Source organism: Psittacula echo (assembly GCF_963264785.1).
Source record: "Psittacula echo genome assembly, chromosome: 1".
In the NCBI taxonomy this organism is placed as follows: domain Eukaryota; kingdom Metazoa; phylum Chordata; class Aves; order Psittaciformes; family Psittacidae; genus Psittacula; species Psittacula echo.
Genome location: NC_137735.1, coordinates 105,896,999 through 105,917,529, shown reverse-complemented (window position 1 = coordinate 105,917,529; position 20,531 = coordinate 105,896,999). Strand labels below are relative to the sequence as shown.

Below are 20,531 nucleotides of genomic sequence, written 5' to 3'. Positions count from 1 at the left end.
TTCTATGATTCTATGACTTTAACTGGATTTAAATGGAAACATAGGCCATATTTTAGTTCAATAGAGGAAATCCTCTTTATTGAAGAAAATGTAGTTTTCTTTTTTTGGTTATGCTTAGTAACTGAATAAAAGTTTCTAAGTATTTTTTGAATTAAATTGGAGAAATGTGCAATATCTATACTGTGAGAGGTATGTCTCTGCATATATATATACACACACTTATATATATATTTACACTCTGATGTCAAATGCATGTTTTAGTAAGTGTGATAACTTTTGTTTTTCTAGGTTAGTGGATGACCGGTGTGTGGTTCAGCCAGAGGCGGGTGACCTTGCTAATCCTCCAAAGAAGTTCAGAGGTCAGTACCTACGGATAATTGTTTGATGACTGATTTGTTCATGTTGTAACTCCTTCAGCACTTCACTTTACCAGAATGTAACTTCCCAGATGCCTTCATGGTTTGTGAACACATCGCTGAAGTTTCAGGCTGGAATGTGAATATTTTGAGAACTAAATACCAAATCAGCAAAAGCAGGAGGAGTAGGTGGAAAACATGGGTAAAGGGACTAATTTTCTTGTAGTCCAAGAGTTGGTCGCTGTGTTCTATACATCAAATGCTGATCCTCTGTGGTGTGACCAGCTCCTTGCTCCAGCCCTGCTCTTATTGTAAATGGAAAACAAGCTTGTGAGGCTCAAAAGTACTTGAGCTGCTGGTCTGTTTATTTTTTAAAAGGTAACATAAGATAACATTTTAAGACTACCCTCAAATATTTTTACAGCTTTTTGTTTTACTTTTGCTTAAAACCCTATCTGTTTTTTCTCAACTTTCTTGGACGTGATTTTGTAGATTTTTATAATTCTGCTGGTTTGCTTGGGAAAAATAACAATGCACTGACAACACACAGTTTCTGCTCTTAAATACTGAAAAATACACCTATGGTATCAGAAATTCAGTGTGTTTAAATGCAGAGAATGAAATAAAAGTAGACTCTCAGTCCTGTCTGTACTTGATTTAAGCCATTGGCTCTAGCTGTGCCAAGGCAGAGCCTTACTAGCCTGCCCCAGACCTTTTTTGGCTTAAATGTGGATTCACACATGTTATGAAATAAAGACAGTTATGGTTTGCTTGGTTTAGAGCAAGGAAGATGAATTTCATGGCTGGTTTTATCTGTCTCAGGGGGTTGCACTGACACGCTTATCCTTGTTATTTTATTTCCAGTGTTTATTATGCTGTAGTGTGTATATGCTATTATTGCAAAAAAGTTGTGTTTAAGTCATTGAGAGGCTTAAGTTCTGCTTTCTCAGAGTATTCAAGAGGGTTTTTTTTTTTTCCCATTACAAATCCAGAAAACATCAGCAGTTGGTTCCAGTTCCAGCTGTAAGTACTCAGCGCATCATCAGAGCTTGGAAATTGAGAAAGTGAGGATGTGTACTTCAAAACTAATAGTAATAAATTTCAGTCACTTGCATGATGAAATATCTTGATAGCAGGGATGAGGATAGAATGTAGTTCTCCAGTGCAGCTTTCAGGCTTCCTAGCTGTGATTTCATCCTCTTGCTGCCTGCAAATGTGTGTTTAATTCACAGGTTCCAGTTTGTGCAAAACTTCAGATTGGGATTTTTTGGACAATATTTCAGCCACTTCACTAGTCTGATGTGCTCTCAAAATAGAAGATATCCAGGTTTCTGTATGAGACAGGGGTCACTGGAAAAGACTTGCATGTGATAGTATAATTGCAGAATGCAACCAAATGCCTACGATCAAGGAGCTGAAGAGGTGAAAAAGACAACCTTAATTTTTAAGTTGTTTAGTATTTGAGGCCTTGACTTTATAACTTCAGTACAGTTATACTGAACTGTACGTGATGCTTTTTTCCTGACTTCAAAAGGCAAAGAACAAAAAAGTTGACTTTTCTGTCTCTTGCTTTTTTTTAAAGTAATTTCAACAGCATCAAGAAGGTCTGGGCACACTGATCCAGGGTGAAAAGTTACTGAACTCTCAGCTCTAATGGCATGCCATCAGTGGTGGCAGTAGAACATGTGTAATGGAGATCAGATGCCAGAAAGGGATGAAGCACTGACAAAGTGTACAGCTGTTTGCTGCTGCTGGGGGAATGCAAGGACTGTACTTCTGAGTTACATCCCAGCTTCTGCAGGGAAATGTTTTCTATTAGTTGTAGACAGTTTTGGCTCTATTCGCTATTGAAACCTCTCTCTGTTGCTTGCATAACACATCCCTTTGTTTTCAGTTGCCTCTGCTCCTTCTTCTCCACAGCATCTAACTTGTCCTTTCCTCCAACTCAGATCCTCTACTTTTCAAGGATCCCCTCTTCTCCCTTTCCCTCCCTGCCCCAAAGCTTGTTATTAACTACTTTCCTCCTCCTCCTCGCTGCTGCCTCTTAGCTCCCTTTGGCTTCTCTTTTCCTGTCCCTCTTCTTTTGTTTTAGGGTGTCCCCATGTCTGACTTAATTTTGAAGTGCTTAGCTATTGCTAGCATTGTGGTAGCATGCAAATTTGGATGAACTGCAACATCGGCAGGAGAAGCTAAATCAGTGAGCTTTATCACCCCAGCTGAGGCAACCTGCCATGCTATAGCATAATGGCTGTATTGTTAGGGGCCACATCTATTAATATTTTCATGCTGCATCAGGTATGTGCAGTCAGGTGGCGTTCAGGAGATTAGCTGTAGCAGAGATAAAGCCATTATTTGTTTGTCTTCTCTTTCATCTTGCATGTCAAATTCTAAGTGTGGAAATAGTAGAGGTTTTGTTGAGAACACAGCAGAAACTTCCTGTTCTAATCCTGAATCTAATCAGGATTTAGTGCCTGATACCACGGAGGTGTCTGTATTATGAGAGCAGCCAGCACATCTCTGCTGGGTTTTGTTAAATTTCTTAGAGCTGCTCAAAAACACTGAGCCAAAAGAGTTGCTAAATGTTGTTGTTACAACTGGGAAACATAAACAAATCCCTTATTCTCCCTCCCCCACCCCCCCCCGATATTCTGGGAAATAGCATTCAATTAAAATGGCAAAGTTAATAAACCAAGCAAAAACTGCTTTAAGTAAGTTCTTGACATAAAAAGAAGGCTTAGGGATGAATGATTAATTGTATGATTTGACATAACCAACTAAAAATAACATCTAGCAGCAGGAAGAGTAGGGCCTCTTTAGTAGTAGGAACTGCTGTCTGTATGGTTTATAATGTTTTTATCACTGATAGCTGAACTGGCGTTGATTTGAGGTTAGAGCATGACCTAAGAGTCAAAGAAGTATGAGAAAGGCAAGTTTCTAACAAGATGTTTAGATTCCAAGGACTGACTCTGAAAATTAACATCAGAGGACTGTATTTGCTCTTTTTTGGTAATATTTTATCAACCCTTTCCCCAACAGGGGAAAAAAAAAGTAAAAAATATGTTTCATAGAGTAATAGAGTAGTTTGGGTTAGAAGGGACCTTAAAGATCATCTAGTGCCAACTCCCGTGCCATGGACAGGGACACGTTCCACTAGACCAGGTTGCTCAAAGCTCCGTCCAACCTGGCCTTTGAACACTGCCAGGGATGGGGCAGCCACAGCTTCTCTGGGAAACCTGTGCCATTGTCTCACCACCCTCACAGGAAAGGATTTCTTCCTAATGTCTAATCTGAATCTCCCCTCTTTCAGTTTAAAGCCATTTCTCCGTTGTCTTATCACTACATGCCCTTGTAAAAGGTGCCTCCCCAGCATCCTTGTAGGGCCTTTAGGTACTGCAGGGCTGCTGTAAGATCTCCCCAGAGCCTTCTCTTCTCCTGGCTGAACAAGCCCAACTTTCTCAGGCTGCCTTCAGGCCTTTACTTGTTTCCCTTCTACAGGGTTCACTCAGAGATCAAGGTACTGAGCTGTTGGCCTGAACCGAAAGCCTGACTAAAGAGGTGTCTCAAAATAGCAGTTTCGTTTTTGTTACGTGTTTGTGTTGTGTGAGTGGGTGGTAGCTATTCTAGGTTTTTCAGAACTTCCTCCAAAACAAAGTATTATAAAGCTAAGGAGAGCTGTGGTTGCTTTTCATTTTGTGTCTGTACAAAGAAGCTGTGGTCCAGATTTCCCCTTCAGTCACAACGGAAAGAACCTAGAGCGGCTCTGTGTTCATCAGTGTGCATCTCCAGATTTGCGTCAGTGCAAAGGAGGGCAGGATTTGGTCCCCCATGTGTTTCCTGAAGTCTGTTAAGGGGAAAAAAGAAAAGAAAAGTGTATGCTATTTTTCAGTTGAATTTAAGGACTGATCAAGCCAGGTGCTTCTTGTCCTAATTCTGCCTGAAGCTAGTGAGAGCTGAAGCGCTTGGTGTCAAGATGGGAATGCTTACCCTGCTGCAGGGCCAGGTTCACAGGGATTAGGAAGAACTGTGTGTGCCAAAAGTCTTGTACCTCTGTAGAAAAGTCACATTGTGAGCAACAGAGCTGCAAGTTTCCTTGGACTCTGACCTTAAACACACTTCAGCTTGATGCTGTTATCTCCAGCAGGGAAACACTTTCAGCTTCCAAGGTGTAAAATAGCACAGATAAGACCTGCTTGTTAGTCAAATTTAGCAACTCTGAAAAAGGAGCATAAGTCTCTGTTCTATTTTAAGTGTAAAATGACCTAAGTTCTTAAACTTCCCTACATTATATGCCACTTTTTCTTGAAGCATTTGCAATGATAGTGATGTTTGAGTTCTTGTATATCCTTCTCTTGCTTTTCTCTCAGTTTTCAGTCTGTCCTAAGCTTTTTCTGACGTTGTTCTTTCCTCTTCTCTCCCTTCCATTACGTTCCTGTGCACTCTCTCCTTTCTTCCTCCTTCTCTTTTATCTGCCAACTACCATTTTTCTTGCCTTCTCGTACATTGTTTCTGTTTGTCTCTGTGTTTTCTTCTTGTTTCTCTCAGTTCCATAATTGCTTTCGTTTTCTTCTGAGACTCGTGATCGTTTTTTCTGTTGTCTTCCTCAAGATTCTTCATTGCCCCCCTGCTTGCTCTCTTACATTCCTTCCTTTCCATTCTCACTTCGCCTCTTTTTTACCTTTCTGATTTTTGTTTCAAAACACATAGATTTTGTGCACACTGATTGAATAGTGGCCACTATTAACACTTCCACTTACGCATTTGTCAGCCTTCTGGCTTAAATAAAGCCATGTGGTAATTTCTCTAGTTCTGCAAATCATAGATACTTGTGATGAGCATGAGCCGAATTTCTAACACTTGGGGAGGGGCAGGGAATGGGAGAAAACATCTGACAAATATTGTTCTAAGTAATCTTCTTTATCCAATGTCAAGGAAGATTAAAAGGCATATTATGAGTTATTTTCCTGTTCAGACTTCCTGAGTGTAGTTGCTTTTTGCTCAGAGGATGTGCTGTGTGTGGTTGTTCCACTCACTATTGCCTTTTGAAGAGCGGTATTTTGTGCACATTGTCAAGCTCAGGCAGATGGTCAGTTCAGTGCTGAGTGCATCCTCTCTGGATCTTCTGCTGCATTCGCAGAGCTGCTGCTTTCCATCTTTTGGTTGTTCTGATTAATGTCTTCCCACCCCCCCCCAAAAATGAGTAATTTATACATGTCTCAACACTGATCATTTGTCATATTTTCTTACTTTCTAACAAGCCAAGGTGTATAGTGTAGGAAGTTAAGCCTGGAGTGTGACCAGGGAGAGCTTCCCCTTCTTTTTCCATTTTGTAAAGAAAATCTGAAGTGTTTTTATTGTTTTTAGAACTGTGTGTGTGGGCTGGGGTGGGCAGTGTTTCGCATTTTCTCCATCTTCACTTTGTGCACAAGTAATTGAAATTTTGCCTGGAAGATGTTGTGGGTATGAGAAAACTGCTGAAACTGCGGAAGTCTGAACACATGGAAGTTCAGTAAGTGAAACTGGCTGTTACTTTTAAGCCATCTGCTTTAAAGCTGTTTGTTTACCTTTGATTGTGCCTACTTAGTGTCCTCAGGAAGAGAAGCATGTATGTAAAACTCTGTAAAGTAATGAGTTAGGAACCAGGGCTGTCTGAGAAAGTAGAAGAGATGGTCTCTCTCATGAGTGGGTCCCTAGACAGACCTTCAGGAGGGCTGGGCTTTTGATCCACTGTGTGCTGGAAAGTGGCTTTTTAATCTTCTACTTAATTTTCTATTTTTTGCCTGTTTATTTAAACTATAGCTTCTCTAGGGCAAGCTCTGCTTTGTTTCCCTTCCTGATGTTCAGGACCACAGAGTTTGAATTTATATAGTATCCTATTGTAACAAGTAAACAAACAATATGATTATTGCTTTTTAAAGATAAATTGAAGAAAATACAATTGAAATAATATGGATTTTAACAAAGTTTTTGATAGTTCAACTTCCAAAGCACTAGACGGGAAGTCAGGAGACCTGTATTGTGCAGATGGAATTGTGGTGGCTGAGGTTATCTAGCACCTGCCCTACATTTCTTTTAATTTGAGAACAGTCATTAGGGAAAATTCATCCATCTTTGGGAAGCAGACCAATAGTGACTGCACATCACTGTTCACAGCTTGCATTTCTCTACAGTTTGGTAGCATTGTGCTTCGAGACCCTGCCATAAGGATGGGAAACGGTGTGTTTACTCAAATAGCAGGATGTGTGGGGAGTAACTGAGAAATGAAGACTGGTCCTATAAAAAAAGGTATTGTTACTTCAGAGGAATAAGTATTTCATGAAGCCTTCTGAGAAGTTACATTAATTATAGGTTGCTGCAGAAAATAATAGTGGACTTCTTGTCTTACAAGCTGAAATCCCAATACTTAAAATCTCCTAAAATGTACAGTAAGATCTAACAGTCCACGGAGTTTTGTAATTGCGGGTTTGTTTTTTTTTTTGTCTTTTGTCTTTTACCTCCTCAGTGCCCAGGATATTGTAAAAGTTACCTGGGAGTTACATACTCTAGGTCGTATGATACGGTTCTCATTGTAATTGTTCCACTTTGAAATGAAAGTAAACACGTTTGCAAAGTGGCTGGGTTTGCTCTGATAAAGATTTGCAGTGCTTTCTCCTAGGAACAGTGACTGAGGATTGTGGTTAGGGAGCAAATCGGTGAGGAGTTTGGGTCAGTGCCAAGGAAAGTTCTGACGCTGGCAGTGGTTTTGTATGAACAAACTTTGCTGCTACAAATAGTAGAGGAAGATCAGTTGCTATGAAGAGAAGAGGCAGTGCAATGAGAAGCTTGGTGTAATAATGGCCAATATATGAGAGACCAAATGGCACATCTGCAGAACTAAGAGCATTGCAGCTTAGCTTGTGGATTGTTGCAGACAGCTAGCTCTGTGGGCCCAGGTGGTGGGAAGAACGTGTAGCATGGTCTTAGTCTAGTGGTTTTGGCAGCACTAACATCAGATAGCTGTGCTTGGGTGGGCCTGATTGTAATTGAGAGTGTGTCTTGTTTTATTTTAAGTAATGAGAGTTCATTTTTACTTAGGAAAGGCAAGGCCAGTCTTCACACTGGATTTTCGCTCCCTCTCCTGTTGTTTTAAAAGTGGAATTCTTATCGTAGATTGGTTTCAATAACTCCTCACAGACTGTGAAGAGATGGGTATGTTGGAGGATATATGGAGAATGTATCTCACAGGAGCTAAATCTCTGCCTCTTCATCCCTGTGTGAAAGAGTAATTCCATTAGATTGATAGTGTTGAAAATGAGAATAGTATCTGTCTTGGTATCAGCATCTTCTACAAACAGATCATGAATTTGACACTTGAATTTTCACTTGTAAGGGTGGAGTAGTTAGGTGCATGATAGAAGGGATTTCCCACATGTGCTGTTGTGGATTGGAGAACTGGAACCAGTCCTAGGTAGTTAGCAACAGGAGATGTTAAACTTGCTCTGGGAATTGGGGTGTGAGTGGGACAGCACTGTAAAATAGAAACTGCTGCTGACCCGACTCAGTGATTAAAAACACAGACCATGATAGTTCCCTATAGCTTCCCCTGCTGTTTTTGTGACAGTAATGGGTGACTGATGAGATTACACAGTATTTAAAAATGACATGCAAGGCTGGTAGATTGAGCAAGGTCACCTACACACTGATCCAGTACATTGACTGGGATGTGTACTTAGTGTTGATATTGCTATTTCATATTGCAGCATGGTTGGTAAGAGAGATAAGGGTGACTCTACAGTGCTGTTGGAAAGTGACTCTTCAGAGAAGGCAGCAGGAGAGCTGAGAGTAGAGAGGGCTGTTTTCAAATTATTCTGTGCTATGTAATGTGTATGCCATTAACTGTTGAGTGCAGCGGTAAAAAGCTCTTCATGTAGCTCACATGGAGCTGGCATTTTTGTTCACTTCTTCTTTTCTGTATTGCTGTATTCATTGCCTCTACTATCTGGCTGTAGCTTGTGCTGCATTTGGGTGGCTGGGAGGGAATAATTTCTTCCCTCTCATCTCTACCTTCCTGAGACTCTGATATGGAGCAGGGAGGAAATTCTTCAGGATCATCTCCTCTGGGGGTGAATTAGTCCTCTGAGAATGCTTGGTCATCTGTGACAGTTAAATAGAGAGGGCCAATAGTTTGAGACAGACCTTCCTTTGACATTTATAATAGTAATCCGTGTTGGGGAGGAGTTTCACACTGTAATATGCATTCAGTCCTGTATGTTTTTCCTAGTCTCACAGCAAAACTCTGATTGCTAATTAATAGTTTCCTGTCCCTTCCTCTTGCCAGTTGATACATGCGGGGTGTGAAAGGACAATTACCAACATTTGCTAAGTAAAATGTCTTTCAAGCCTAGCTGTTAGAGCAGTTGGTGACTGGGGCCACGCGAAACTACTTATCATTTATCACTCTAAAAGTAGTTAGATTTGAGTGAATCACAAGCTTCTATTTCTAATCTATAGGACTGTCACTGGACTGAAAACCCCCAGGAAGTCTTCAGTCAGGGAATTTCACAAAATCTAGTTTATTGCCAATCAACATTAACTTTCAATTATTGATTCTGGTATTGGGAAATAAAAATGAGCAATTGAACAAGCACTTAGGAAAGTGCCCCTTGGCTTCCCTCCAGACACTTCTCCCCAATTTCCCGGTACCCAGTCCTCTTGCTGCATGTGGTCACCATGGGGATGCAGTGGAGAAGGGATGGAGATCACTGCATTGCAACTTGGTTTGTTTTGCTGATCCTCGTTTGTTACTTCGTGTCTACCCCATTGGCTGCAGTCTCCTCAGAGGGTACCTCCTCTGTCATCATTTTTGTAGCCACCCTGTTTGGGCAATTCCTCTTGAGTGGCTTCCCCTCCCTGCCTCCTTACCTGTTGTTTGGTGGCAGTGGTGTTCCGTTCATGTCACTTTGTTGCTTTTACCGTTAATTTTTATTAATCAGTCTTAGTGAAGGTGTGTGTAGACCTGAGCACTACGTTGACCTGCTTGGTGGCTTGCAACTGAGTGCCTGTGCAAGCCACTGTTTCAGCAGTGCCAGAAGGAGCTGGGCAGCCAGATGTATGGTGTACAGAAAGCAGGGCTGTTTTTTCAAGGTTTCACATATCTTCAAATAGTGTATCTGTAATGTTGTGCTGCAGCAAAGAGCATTAAAAAAGCAGCAGGTGGCATGGTTCATAGCCTGGGACTCTTGCATTGGTTGCGTGGAGTTGGGCATAAAGGCTTTAGGTTCAACTCAGATGTTCTGGCGTGCTGGTTTTGATTTCATTGCCATCAAGCTGTTTTCTGACTATGTTTAAACACTGGTATCTGGCATTTCTGGGAAAAGAAAACCAATCACAGTGTACTTACAAATGAAGGAAGTGTCTTTCAACATTACTTATGAATATTTTTTTCAATCTTTCACAGACTGCCTTTTCAAGGTGTGTCCTATGAACCGATATTCAGCCCAGAAGCAGTACTGGAAAGCTAAACAAGCCAAACAAGGAAACCACACAGAAGCAGCACTGCTGAAGAAACTTCAAGTAAGAGGCATCTGTATTTGTAGCCTTATCTCAATCTGCAGGCTGTAGAATTACAATAGAATGAGAAAGAACAAGTGCCTTGGGAACCACTGTGATGAGAATTATTTTGCCACCATAGCAACTTCATATTCTCATTAGCTCTCCTACCTCCTGACTGGCATTTATTGCCCCTGCCCTGTTTTTTGTCTTACTCTGGGCTGGGGGCTGTGCCTATAGATTCTATGGATCTTTGCTGTAAGCAAAACACTTCTTTCAGAAGTTTTATGAAGTAGAAATGGAGTTGTTAAAATCCGGAGTGGGCCTTAGTTTAGATCATGCTTTTATTTTAGAAGTGCTTTCCAGGAGTTAGGCAGAGAAGTGGATGAAGAGATTTCAACACTTTAGTCTTGAAATTCCTCAGAATTGTGGTTGTCTTTTATTTCAGTTTAGGTGATCCTTATCTGAACCATTGAGCAGATTGTATTTTGCATCAAGTACAGTATGGATGGAGAAATTCTTCTGTCTCTGACAAAGAGCTGGCCTGATGTTATTAATTGAGTGCGTAAGACTAAGTGAACGCAGGTCATCATAAACCTGGTAGATAGCTTTATGTGCAGTTGAGAGCCTGCCAGTGCTTCCAGTTAAAAACAGCAAGGAAGGCACATGGTGTGTGGCTAGAGCTAGCTACCCAGTAAGTACAGCTAGGAGCTGAGTTTGTGCTGTGACTGTGTTTGACCCAGACTATTGCACTTAGCCTTGATTTTGCAATGTCTGACCTACTAATTTTGCTACATATGAAGTCAATGTATTTGTATGCAGTTAAAAACCCAAGTAAAAAAAATGGTGACAGGGAGAAGCTGATCAGAGTCCCTTCTTTTTCTCTTTTCAGGATGCAATAAAGCACCTGGAATTACTTTTCATGCTTGAAATTTTGTTAAATAGCATACATCTCAGGTGTGAGCCATAAATTGTGACTGAGTTTTTATTCTGGGTAGTAAAAACCCAGCATCATTGCACAGGGTCTGAGTGATTATTGTTCAGAAAATTATGCTGCAGCAGGATTCAGGTGCTAATATTTTCAGTGCAGTAATGCTTGCAGGTTGAAGGAGGTGTTTTAAATGTGATGCCATTTCCTTTTATCACTATCTGTTCCAGTAGCTGAATACAGGTGCTGATTTTGTAAGAGCTTAAAGAAATAATCATTCTCTTGCAGCATGCCGCAGAACTGGAACAAAAGCAGAATGAAAGCGAGAACAGAAAGCTGTTGGGTGAAATTGTAAAATACAGCAATGTCATCCAGGTAAACCCATTGAAATCCATCTGCCTTCTCTCAGAGCTCGAGAGGAAACAGTTGTTTCATTTCAGAGTTCCAGTGGGAATGAATCTAACCACTGTAATCTGGATTGTCAAGGGTCAGGTAAACATAAGTTGGTGAAGTTTACACTATTGTGTTTTTCTCTCTGTTTTAAAGCCTACCAGAAGTGCTGCATATTCATGTTTAAATAATATGTCATAATATAAATTTTATGTGTAATTTTTGCTGCTATGGTTTAGAATCTGAATGTAGATATGTATCTTCAAGATTTATTTCAAAATCATATTATAGAGGTGCTGTGCAGGTCCTTTTAAATCACTGAAGTCATTTGTACTACATGACATATAAATGAGACTGAAGTTATGTTCCTAAGTGCAGTATAACTTTCCTGTAATGGGTGAAATTCCTGAAGGTAACACTATTTATGGACCCTTTCCCTACCTGCACACTGTATGCTGTAAAATTGATTACTGACACATTTCTCTCAAACCTGAGATATAGCATCTGTTTTTCTAAGCCGCAGTATACTTCAAGTTTCATTTTGCCTTCATGTATGTTACGAAAAATCATTACAGTGTGTAAACCTGCTCCTCCTCTTTTAGCTAAAGGGAGAATAAGCAACAGGCATCAAAACCCTCCCTTTGAAGGGCGAATAAGCAACACTTGTACTAATTCTTTAATTATCATTTGTTCACAGCTACTGCACATCAAAAGTAACAAGTACCTCACAGTCAATAAGAGATTGCCGGCTCTGCTAGAGAAGAATGCTATGCGGGTGTCTCTGGATGCTGCAGGGAACGAGGGATCCTGGTTTTATATCCAGCCTTTCTGGAAATTGAGGAGTGAAGGTGACAATGTAAGTGGAAACACTGAATGTGTAAGAGGGAGAAGGCAGAAAGTTTCCAAAAGACACATGATTTCTTTGCTGCTGGCATAAATCATAATGGATTAAGTTCAGGAGAGAAATACTTTAAATGGTGCTTGGGACAATTAGCTTTTAAGTGTAACTAGAACGTGTTACCAGATTACATGGTCTGGAACCCGAAATGTTGACGCATTCATCTGAGCCTTGCTGACCTGTGTTGGGGCATCTTCGCTAAGTCTGCCCATTGAGCGTAGATTACAAAGCTGATAATAAGTCGTATTTTACACTAGAGTAAATTATTTTTTAAAAAAATTGTTATTTTTTTCATATTCTGGGCAACATCTTTTTAGGAGGTCAGCAGAGAACGTTTCCAGGAAATACATCCGGTTCTTCAAATCTCTTGCCCCCCTCAGCATGACAGCGACATCTATGATTGCTAGGTTGGATAGTCTGGTGGGTCTTTTCTGAGTAGGTTTCAGTAAGAGAGTTATGTATTGGTAAGAGGAAGACTGTACAGAAGAGCTCTTTGCAGATCTGTGAGTTGTACCATGAGATCAAAACTTGGTTCTTCTTTCAGTTGGCTGTAGCTTGGTTAAATGCCTGCTGTGGAAAATTCAGATTTGGCTCTGGGAAGGCCACAGGATGAACTTGTGTGGTTTTGTATTGTAGACCTAGCTGGGAATATTTGGCCACTCTCTCCTGTGAAGTAATTGGTGAAGTAGCCCTCTCAGGATTGCAGACAGGAATGTCTGTTGTGTATTTTCTCCATTAACTTTGTGGCTATCCAGCTCTTGGGATACTGTCCAGGATGAGTGTGGTTGCTTGCAGCTCCTTTTGGCAATCTGTTGTGGGGAGGGGAAGAACTGCACTTCCAGCTCCTGATCAGAAGTCCCTGAAGTCATAGTCTTTCCCTGCTCTGCTCAGTGGTCAGAAGGGTATGTGAAAATCTCCCCTTTTCCCCAAGCCTGTTGCAAAGAAAAGCAGCAGACATGAGTAGCTCTCTTGGGCACCTCTGCAAGGCTTTTCAGCTGGGGGAAGTGTGTGTTGTGGATCAAACATTAATCTGGTATTCCTTTCCCTGTTTGGAAAGGGAAAGAAAAAAGAAAAAAGGTGACTTACTGCTTTAAGGTTTTGGCTTAATTTCTTAGAATAACATCAGTTCATAATCTTCTTATTTTCTCATGCTCGGGAAATAAGTGCATGTCATGCTTTCCAGAGTGAGGACCTGGGTTCCCAGATTGTGATCTTCGAATCCATCCTGAGCCTTTACAGCTGAGAGCAGCAGAATGATCTTAAGCTTATAAGACATCCTCACTACTACAGACTTTTTGGTTCAGTTTTACACTGTTGTGGGCACATAAGAGTTTGGAAGTGGTTTGGCTAGTCTGAAAAGCTTGCAGATCATTGCAGTGATTGCTGTAACATTCCACTCTGCAGACCTCTCTCCTGGTTTGTTCCCTGTGGGGCTGTATTTGACAAGCTCTGAGCTACAAGGGCTATGTGGGAAATTACTAGGTTTACTCCTAACTTAATAGCCTCCTTTGAAACCTGCCTGCTGCTTGTTTTTTGTCACAAGGTGTTGTTGCCTTTCCGAGCTGGAAGCTTTCCATCATATTTTATAGAGGAAAGTCTTGAGACCCACATTTTACCTCCTTTCTACCAGGCCTTAACAGATCTGATAATTTTCTTTGCAAACCTTCGGTGCTAAACATTAGTCCTTTGGTAGCTTGCTTGTAACTGCTCTGACACATTTCCACTCATTCAACAGTTACAGAAACGAAGCAGCTGTTGTAAGGGGGATAGAGATTTCCCCTCATAAACGGAGAGAGGCTCCAGCCTTGTACCCACTCCTTCCCTCTCAGTTACTGCCAGACATGTGCCCAATAAAAAGCTAGTTTGAGGGGCTCATCTACAAAGCACCTAAAACCACATAAGCTGAGGCTACTTTACCCACTCACTTAGTTACCCTCTCACTAAGCTTTTGAAGAACTTATACTTTTTGGTACGTTCTTCTTCTGACCTCTCAGTGCGTGGACTTAGCTTGGTATATCAGGCCCTTATTCTGGTTGGAAATTTTGAGTTGTGCTATAATGAGGGGAAATTCCCTAGGAAGTCACATTTTAGAAAGTCGTTAGATCAGTAGAAGTGAGTATTGAATTAATGCTTGGATGGCTGCTACTGTGTCAGATGACCCAGACAAGGTAGATCCAAATATGCCATATATCCTTAAAGAAAAGAAGGTGGTTTAGTCTGGGAGAAGCTGTGATACAGGAAGTCATGTGTATGAGTTTTCTGTTTTGTTGTCACAGTTGTTTAGCCTTGTGAAATATTTTATAAGTTATTTCTGTGAAGGAGGGATAGCTTAGCTTCATTAGCAACTGATAAGTTATGCAAGTCAGTGAAAGTAATGAAAAAATACAGCTGAAAATTTACAGTACTTGGCATAACTGCAGTATTTTATGCAGACTTTCCTTAAGCATATAACAGCTCTTCCTCAAAGGAAGATGTCACAGATTAAGGCGAGAACTGGTTCCAGTTTGACTGAATAACAGAATGGGCACTGATAGCAGGATTAGCTCTCTGTGGATTGCATTTGCAGTTGTCTGCCATTTTAGGTGTTTTAAAGCGTGATCTTGCAGCATGATGGGGGAGATAGTCTTGGATTTGGAAAATGCCCAGCCACCTGTGAGAAAGTTCTGTTAATCCTCCTGGTCTTTGAAGTGTGTCAACAGTTCCACCGGCAGATGTGTTTATAGCATAGAACCAATGGAAATGGAGTGTCAGAGACTTTGGTGTGACCAGTAGTCAACTTGGATAGTTAGTTCAAACTGAAATCACTGCTACTGCATCTTCACAGCTAGTATAACCTTTTGTAACTGCCAGTCTTTGTGATATATTACACCTCTACTAGAATATTTGCTCCTACCTCTTGATTGTGGTGGGTCAAGGTGAGCTTATGGGGTTTATATGAATGACAGAATCGCTCTAAATGATGCCAGTTCTGGTCCTCCACCCAGAAGACAAAATGCAGTCAGCTTTGACTATGGCTCTTCCCACTTTCAATGTACCCTCTCCAACAAGGCATGGACAAGTAGGGTTGCATGAATTTAGAAATTACCTTGTGCAGGTAGAACTCTGCTGCATCCACGACTGAAGGATCTTGTAGGTTTATCTTGAATTCAAAAGTTAAATTCTCATTGGCTTCCCTATGAATTTAATTATTCTTTTCTTACCTGGACCAGAAAGGGTAACAGTTTTGTCAAAGGAGTCAGGAATTAAATCCTCAAAAGCTGTGTGTCTGATGAAGCTCTAACAAATTCATGTCTCTATGTAAGGAAGAAGTCCCAGAGACCTGTCAAACTATTACCCACTGCTGCTCTACAGCATACTGTGGCCAGCTGTGCCCCAAGGTAGCTAAGAAAGAGGAGAATGAGCTGGTGTCAATTTTAATTTTGCAGAGGGAAACCTTGGGAATACATTGCCCTATCTTCTATAACCTCCATATAGTACAATTTTACATGGGCATGTGGGCATGCAAGTGCTCTGCCTTTGGCGTTTTGGGCATGCTGAAACATTATTTGGAGCCATAAATCAACTGGATAGGGGAGAGGAGAAACTCAAAACAGCAGACTTACAACTTACCCAAGGCAGCCATGTGTATGAGAACAGGGTTCCCTCTTCACTTTGATTTTGTTTTCTGCATCATTGTTGGAGGGTATTTGGGAACAAGCACTGTGAAATTGCCTTTGTCCCTTCCTTCCCAACCGCCTGTGGAGGTTTGAAGCAAGAAGAAAAAGAAGAAAGGAAAAGAACAAAGGCTATCTCATTGCTTCTGCGGCAGCTGTCAGGGCTGGCTAGCATTGAGGGCAGGTTACTGAAGCTGACTTGGAGCAGAGTAGAAAGAAGACTGAGACAGAAACCATGACCCCACATAACAGTTCTTCGTCAGATGTGTGTTTACAGCAGAGTAGCTGCATATGTCTCCTTTCCTCTGGTTACTTCCATGGTAGTTATGGGTAGTTCAAAGATACCTTCCTCCTGCCCTCTTTTTTTTTTCTAAATAAGATGCTCAATGCTGTGCTCTCTTACTAATTACATTGTTATAATCCTGATGTACTTGCAATAATTTTGAAGTCCTGATTCCACTTTGCAGGATACAAGCCTGATGGTTTTTTGATTAATGAATTGTCTGGTCATAACTTCTTAAAATGGGCTGTAAGTAATGTCTGTGTGAAGCATGGCATGCAGAAATGTATTGCATAAGTAATGTACCTTAAAGACATCTTGTCATTATTTTGGTTCCACTAGGGAACTTTTTCTTATTTCTTGGATCAAGTAGGATTTCTATGTGTAGTCTGAGCATGATGACACTGTCTTATGCTGCTGTTTTTTAGCTGTTGGTAAAGAACAGGCAACCTTCTTTTCACCTCTGCCATGGGGGCTGAATTCACCTGTGTTGAAGTTATATGAAGCTGAATTGGGCTCTGCTTATTTATATGAAATGTGCTGATCAATGCAAAAAGCCTTTTTGTTTATTTGTGTTCCAAAAGAAAGCATGGCTTGCACAGCATTTCATAGAGCAAAAATCACATGTAGCCATTTGTCTTCATATGTGTGTGCACTTAAAATTGATGTGAACAGCCATAAGCAAATCAGGACCCAATGCCAACCAATCTATGTGGATTGATTTATTTCTTTTTTTATTAAGCTATTAGTTTTTTCCCTCTCCCAGGTATGAATTGAATTCTCTATATGCATGTCTCATTAGGTCAAAGACACATTTGTATATTGTTTTTTGCTTGTCTATATAGGTAAAGGATTGCAAGGACATGGGAGTTTGCTTGCAGGGAGTCAGCTAGGAATTCCTCTCATAGAGAGGTCTCTCAGCTGATGTGCTGCCTGTGCTGAGCTCCAAACACCATTTTGGGAGTAACAGCAGAGGGGACTGGAGTATGTTTGCCTCTCTGAATTTCCAGTGAATTATGTTCCATTACGGATTGCAGTCATACAGTCTAAACTGCACGACTTCTGAGCCTGTCGTGACATTCGATAGAAGATGTTCCACAGAACTGGGGAGTCACTGGGCTGACAAGTCTTGTCACAGACAAATTTTTAAGGCCTTTGTGAAATGAAAGTCACCTTGATGGGAGAAGGTGGGCTGACAGCAAGGGAGAGAAGAGAGTCTTGCTCTCTGACTACATATATTTTATAAGCTTGTTCAGCCTTTTGGCTGGCAGTATATGTGGGATGAAGAGTAGTTCATGTAACTTTATAGATGAACTGAATTGCTCTTGGAATTCATAGGTTCACATCTATTTCATGATCTCAAATTTCTGCTGAACTGTGTGACATGCTTACTGAGAATGTGAGGATTTATTAGTGTGAAATCTTGAACCTAAGCTATCGCGGAGGCACGGGTGAACAGAGCTGGTGTGTGTGAATTGTCTGCAAGTGCATTCACTGAGCGCTGTTCCTTGAGCATGTGTTTGAGTCATTTTCTAAGAATGTAACATTACTTCATTTTATTGGGTAATTATATATGTCCAAATTGCATTTTGTTTCTGACTTCCAGGTTGTTGTGGGAGATAAAGTTGTTCTCATGCCAGTCAATGCAGGGCAGCCTCTACATGCCAGCAACATTGAGCTTCTAGATAACCCTGGCTGCAAAGAGGTGAGGAATTGCTCTTTGGAGGGGAATTGCTGATCTGAGATCTAATATATGTTGTTCTTTACTGATAACCAGAACCTACAATGAGCCCACCATGGGCTAGATGCCAGTATTAAACATTTGTTCCAGCTTGGCCTCAAAAACCAACATGAAATATGCTTAATCTTGATGCAATTCTTTCTGGCTCTGAAAGCTTTGTGAGTTTTGTTTGAGTATCCGGAAGACTCACTGATGTCTAACAGCTCTGTAGGTTGTCTTTAGTAGTATGTCAATAGACAGAATAGCATTTTGCCTACTGAATCTTCTCCATCATCCACATCACTAACACTTAAGAGCTTCAGGACCTATGTTAGGAACTGTACAAATATGTAGCTAAGCCATGTCCCCTGCCACCCTACATGTGTGTGGTCTTATAGAAGAATAGAATGTCTCAAAAAGAAAAGAAACACCCCTTAAGACTGTAATTGTGTTGTTTTGCTTTTGTGTTTTGTTGGTTGGTTTGATGATTTTTGTTTTTTGCCCCTAAGGTAAATGCTGTCAACTGTAACACAAGCTGGAAAATAACTTTGTTCATGAAATTCAGTAGTTACCGGGATGATGTACTGAAAGGAGTAAGTATGATTTTTTAAAATTGTTTTTTGAATCTGAAACACGCCATATGTGACTGTAGAGAAAAAGTACATGGTGAATAAAAGAAGAAATGGAGATTTTATGGAGCTGTTGAGGATCCCTCACTACTGTCCTTCAACAACGAGAATATTTTTCCTCTGTGTTATTGTCTTACTAAGTGCAATTGTTTGGATTGTGCTAGCTTCCAGCCCCTTTCCCCTCCCAGAGACAACTCAGGATCCATGAGAGAAGATGAAGTTCAAGCCCAGAATGATCAGGGCTCTGTTCAGAATAGCTGTGACACTTGAGTTTATGCCAAGATGATAAAAGCAGGTATAAGATGCTTACAGAAGGGAGTGAAAAATTACAATAGCTGTAATAAGACAATGTAGCTTTAAATGTTGAGGGACTGCACAGCTTCCTGCCTCCAGATCACTCCCTGAGATTTACTTTTTAGTTTTAAAGAAATGAATTTCACTGCTCCTCACTTGGCACTATCAACTTATTTTTCAGTAAGTATCAAGGTATCAGTTTTTGAGGAAGAATTTGAAAAGGAAAACGGTATATATATGTATAGACCCATTTGGGGGTAGTGTTTAAAGCATTGGAGAGAGGCAGCAGGAAGCAAAAATGTGAGCAGAAGAAATAGAGGGGGCATTAGTTTCAGTTGCAGAGTAGTAGAGATGAGGTATGATGTAGAAAAATCTGATCATTTTCCCTAATTTTTATTTTTAATTTCTAAAGTTAGCTGGAACTAAAAATCACCTTTAGGTTAACTGTTGCCCACTATTCATTGCAGTGCTCTGAAACAAGTTTTGTTTTCACAAAAGTGCGTGGGTCTCCTTACAGGACTGAATTATCTCATTTGATTTCCATACTCAGTGCCAAGATTGTATGCCCTGCACTTGCTACCTGCTCCAGCAATAGGAAACTAATAAATGTTATCTTCACATGAGCTACGTTGATGTCACTGGAGCTGGTACAGTTACAGAGAATGAGTCTAGCAGTTTTGCCTACCAGTTAATAATGCTTCTTTTTCGTGTTACTTTAGGGAGATGTTGTTAGGCTATTTCATGCAGAGCAAGAGAAGTTTCTGACCTGTGACGAATATGAGAAGAAACAACACATTTTCCTTCGTACTACATTACGTCAGTCAGCCACTTCTGCAACAAGTTCTAAAGCACTGTGGGAAATAGAGGTATTTTTTTCTTTATAAATATTTCAGGACCTGAAGGCCAGGGTTCAGTAAAAATACCATGATATGAATAATTCATAGCCTCTTGATATCATCATACGCCTCCCCATAACTATTATTATTTTATGAAGCAGTTTGTGTAGGATGATCACTGGAGAGATGCTTTATTGTTGTGCATGTGTGGAGAGAGGATGCTTTCTTGCTATATTTACCTGCACTAAAATGACAAAGAGTCAAATTCAGACTTGACATAAATGGTGTGATTTTATCAAAGCCAATCAAATGACATTCATGTATCCTGGGTTCTGAGTGTTTATATTTGACTTCATATGCAATGTAGAAAATTGAAATTCATGACTAAGGAATCTCACAAATGTGATCGAGTCCATTCTTCTGCAACACTGCACATCAACATCTGTTTAAAGTTAGGCTGAATAAAGGTGTTGTTGCTGAATGGGGGTGACTAGCAAATGTATTTTTGCTTAACTGAGGAATGCTGGAAACTGGTATATCTCAAACCCTTGCTATTACGATAGTGTAACTCCTATACTGAAAAGTTCTTAGGTGCTGAACGAACTTTGTGCATTTAAAACAGAAGTCCTCACTCAGGTCAATGGTTGATTTTTGTTTGAGAAAGGACTGTGTGAAATAGAGTATATTGCACTTTGAGATCAGCCCATAAGAGAGACAGGCACTGTGGGGTTTGAAGATAGCAAGTGACCTGCAGCTCAGTCAAGGGGAAAAAGAAATAACCAGCATATTTCAAATTATATGGGGATATTTTATCCCTTGAATAAAGATTTATCAGAAGCTCGTAGTGTTGTCAAAAATAGAGCTGCTACAGGTGGTGAAACAATATAAGGTGGTTTGGGTTTTGCTTTTAAGTAGTGCCTTTGTAAGCATAGAGCATCTACACTTACTTTCTTGTGCTCCAGATTCAGACTATTGTCACTTGAAAGCAAACTTTGGCTCATCATGCTTGTAAGGAGTAGATT

The 20,531-nt window shown here is 40.5% G+C and overlaps 1 protein-coding gene across 1 annotated transcript in view; it reads left to right on the top strand.

Annotated features, from left to right (window-relative positions):
* Nucleotides 1-20,531, top strand: part of ITPR2 (inositol 1,4,5-trisphosphate receptor type 2) — a 265,600-nt gene that overhangs the window by 33,228 nt on the left and 211,841 nt on the right. The window contains 9 exon segments of the mRNA XM_080617700.1: nucleotides 289-359; nucleotides 9,790-9,905; nucleotides 10,362-10,439; nucleotides 10,441-10,467; nucleotides 11,098-11,184; nucleotides 11,897-12,055; nucleotides 17,637-17,735; nucleotides 18,260-18,343; nucleotides 19,393-19,539. Coding sequence (XP_080473826.1) covers nucleotides 289-359; nucleotides 9,790-9,905; nucleotides 10,362-10,439; nucleotides 10,441-10,467; nucleotides 11,098-11,184; nucleotides 11,897-12,055; nucleotides 17,637-17,735; nucleotides 18,260-18,343; nucleotides 19,393-19,539 — 868 coding nt within the window.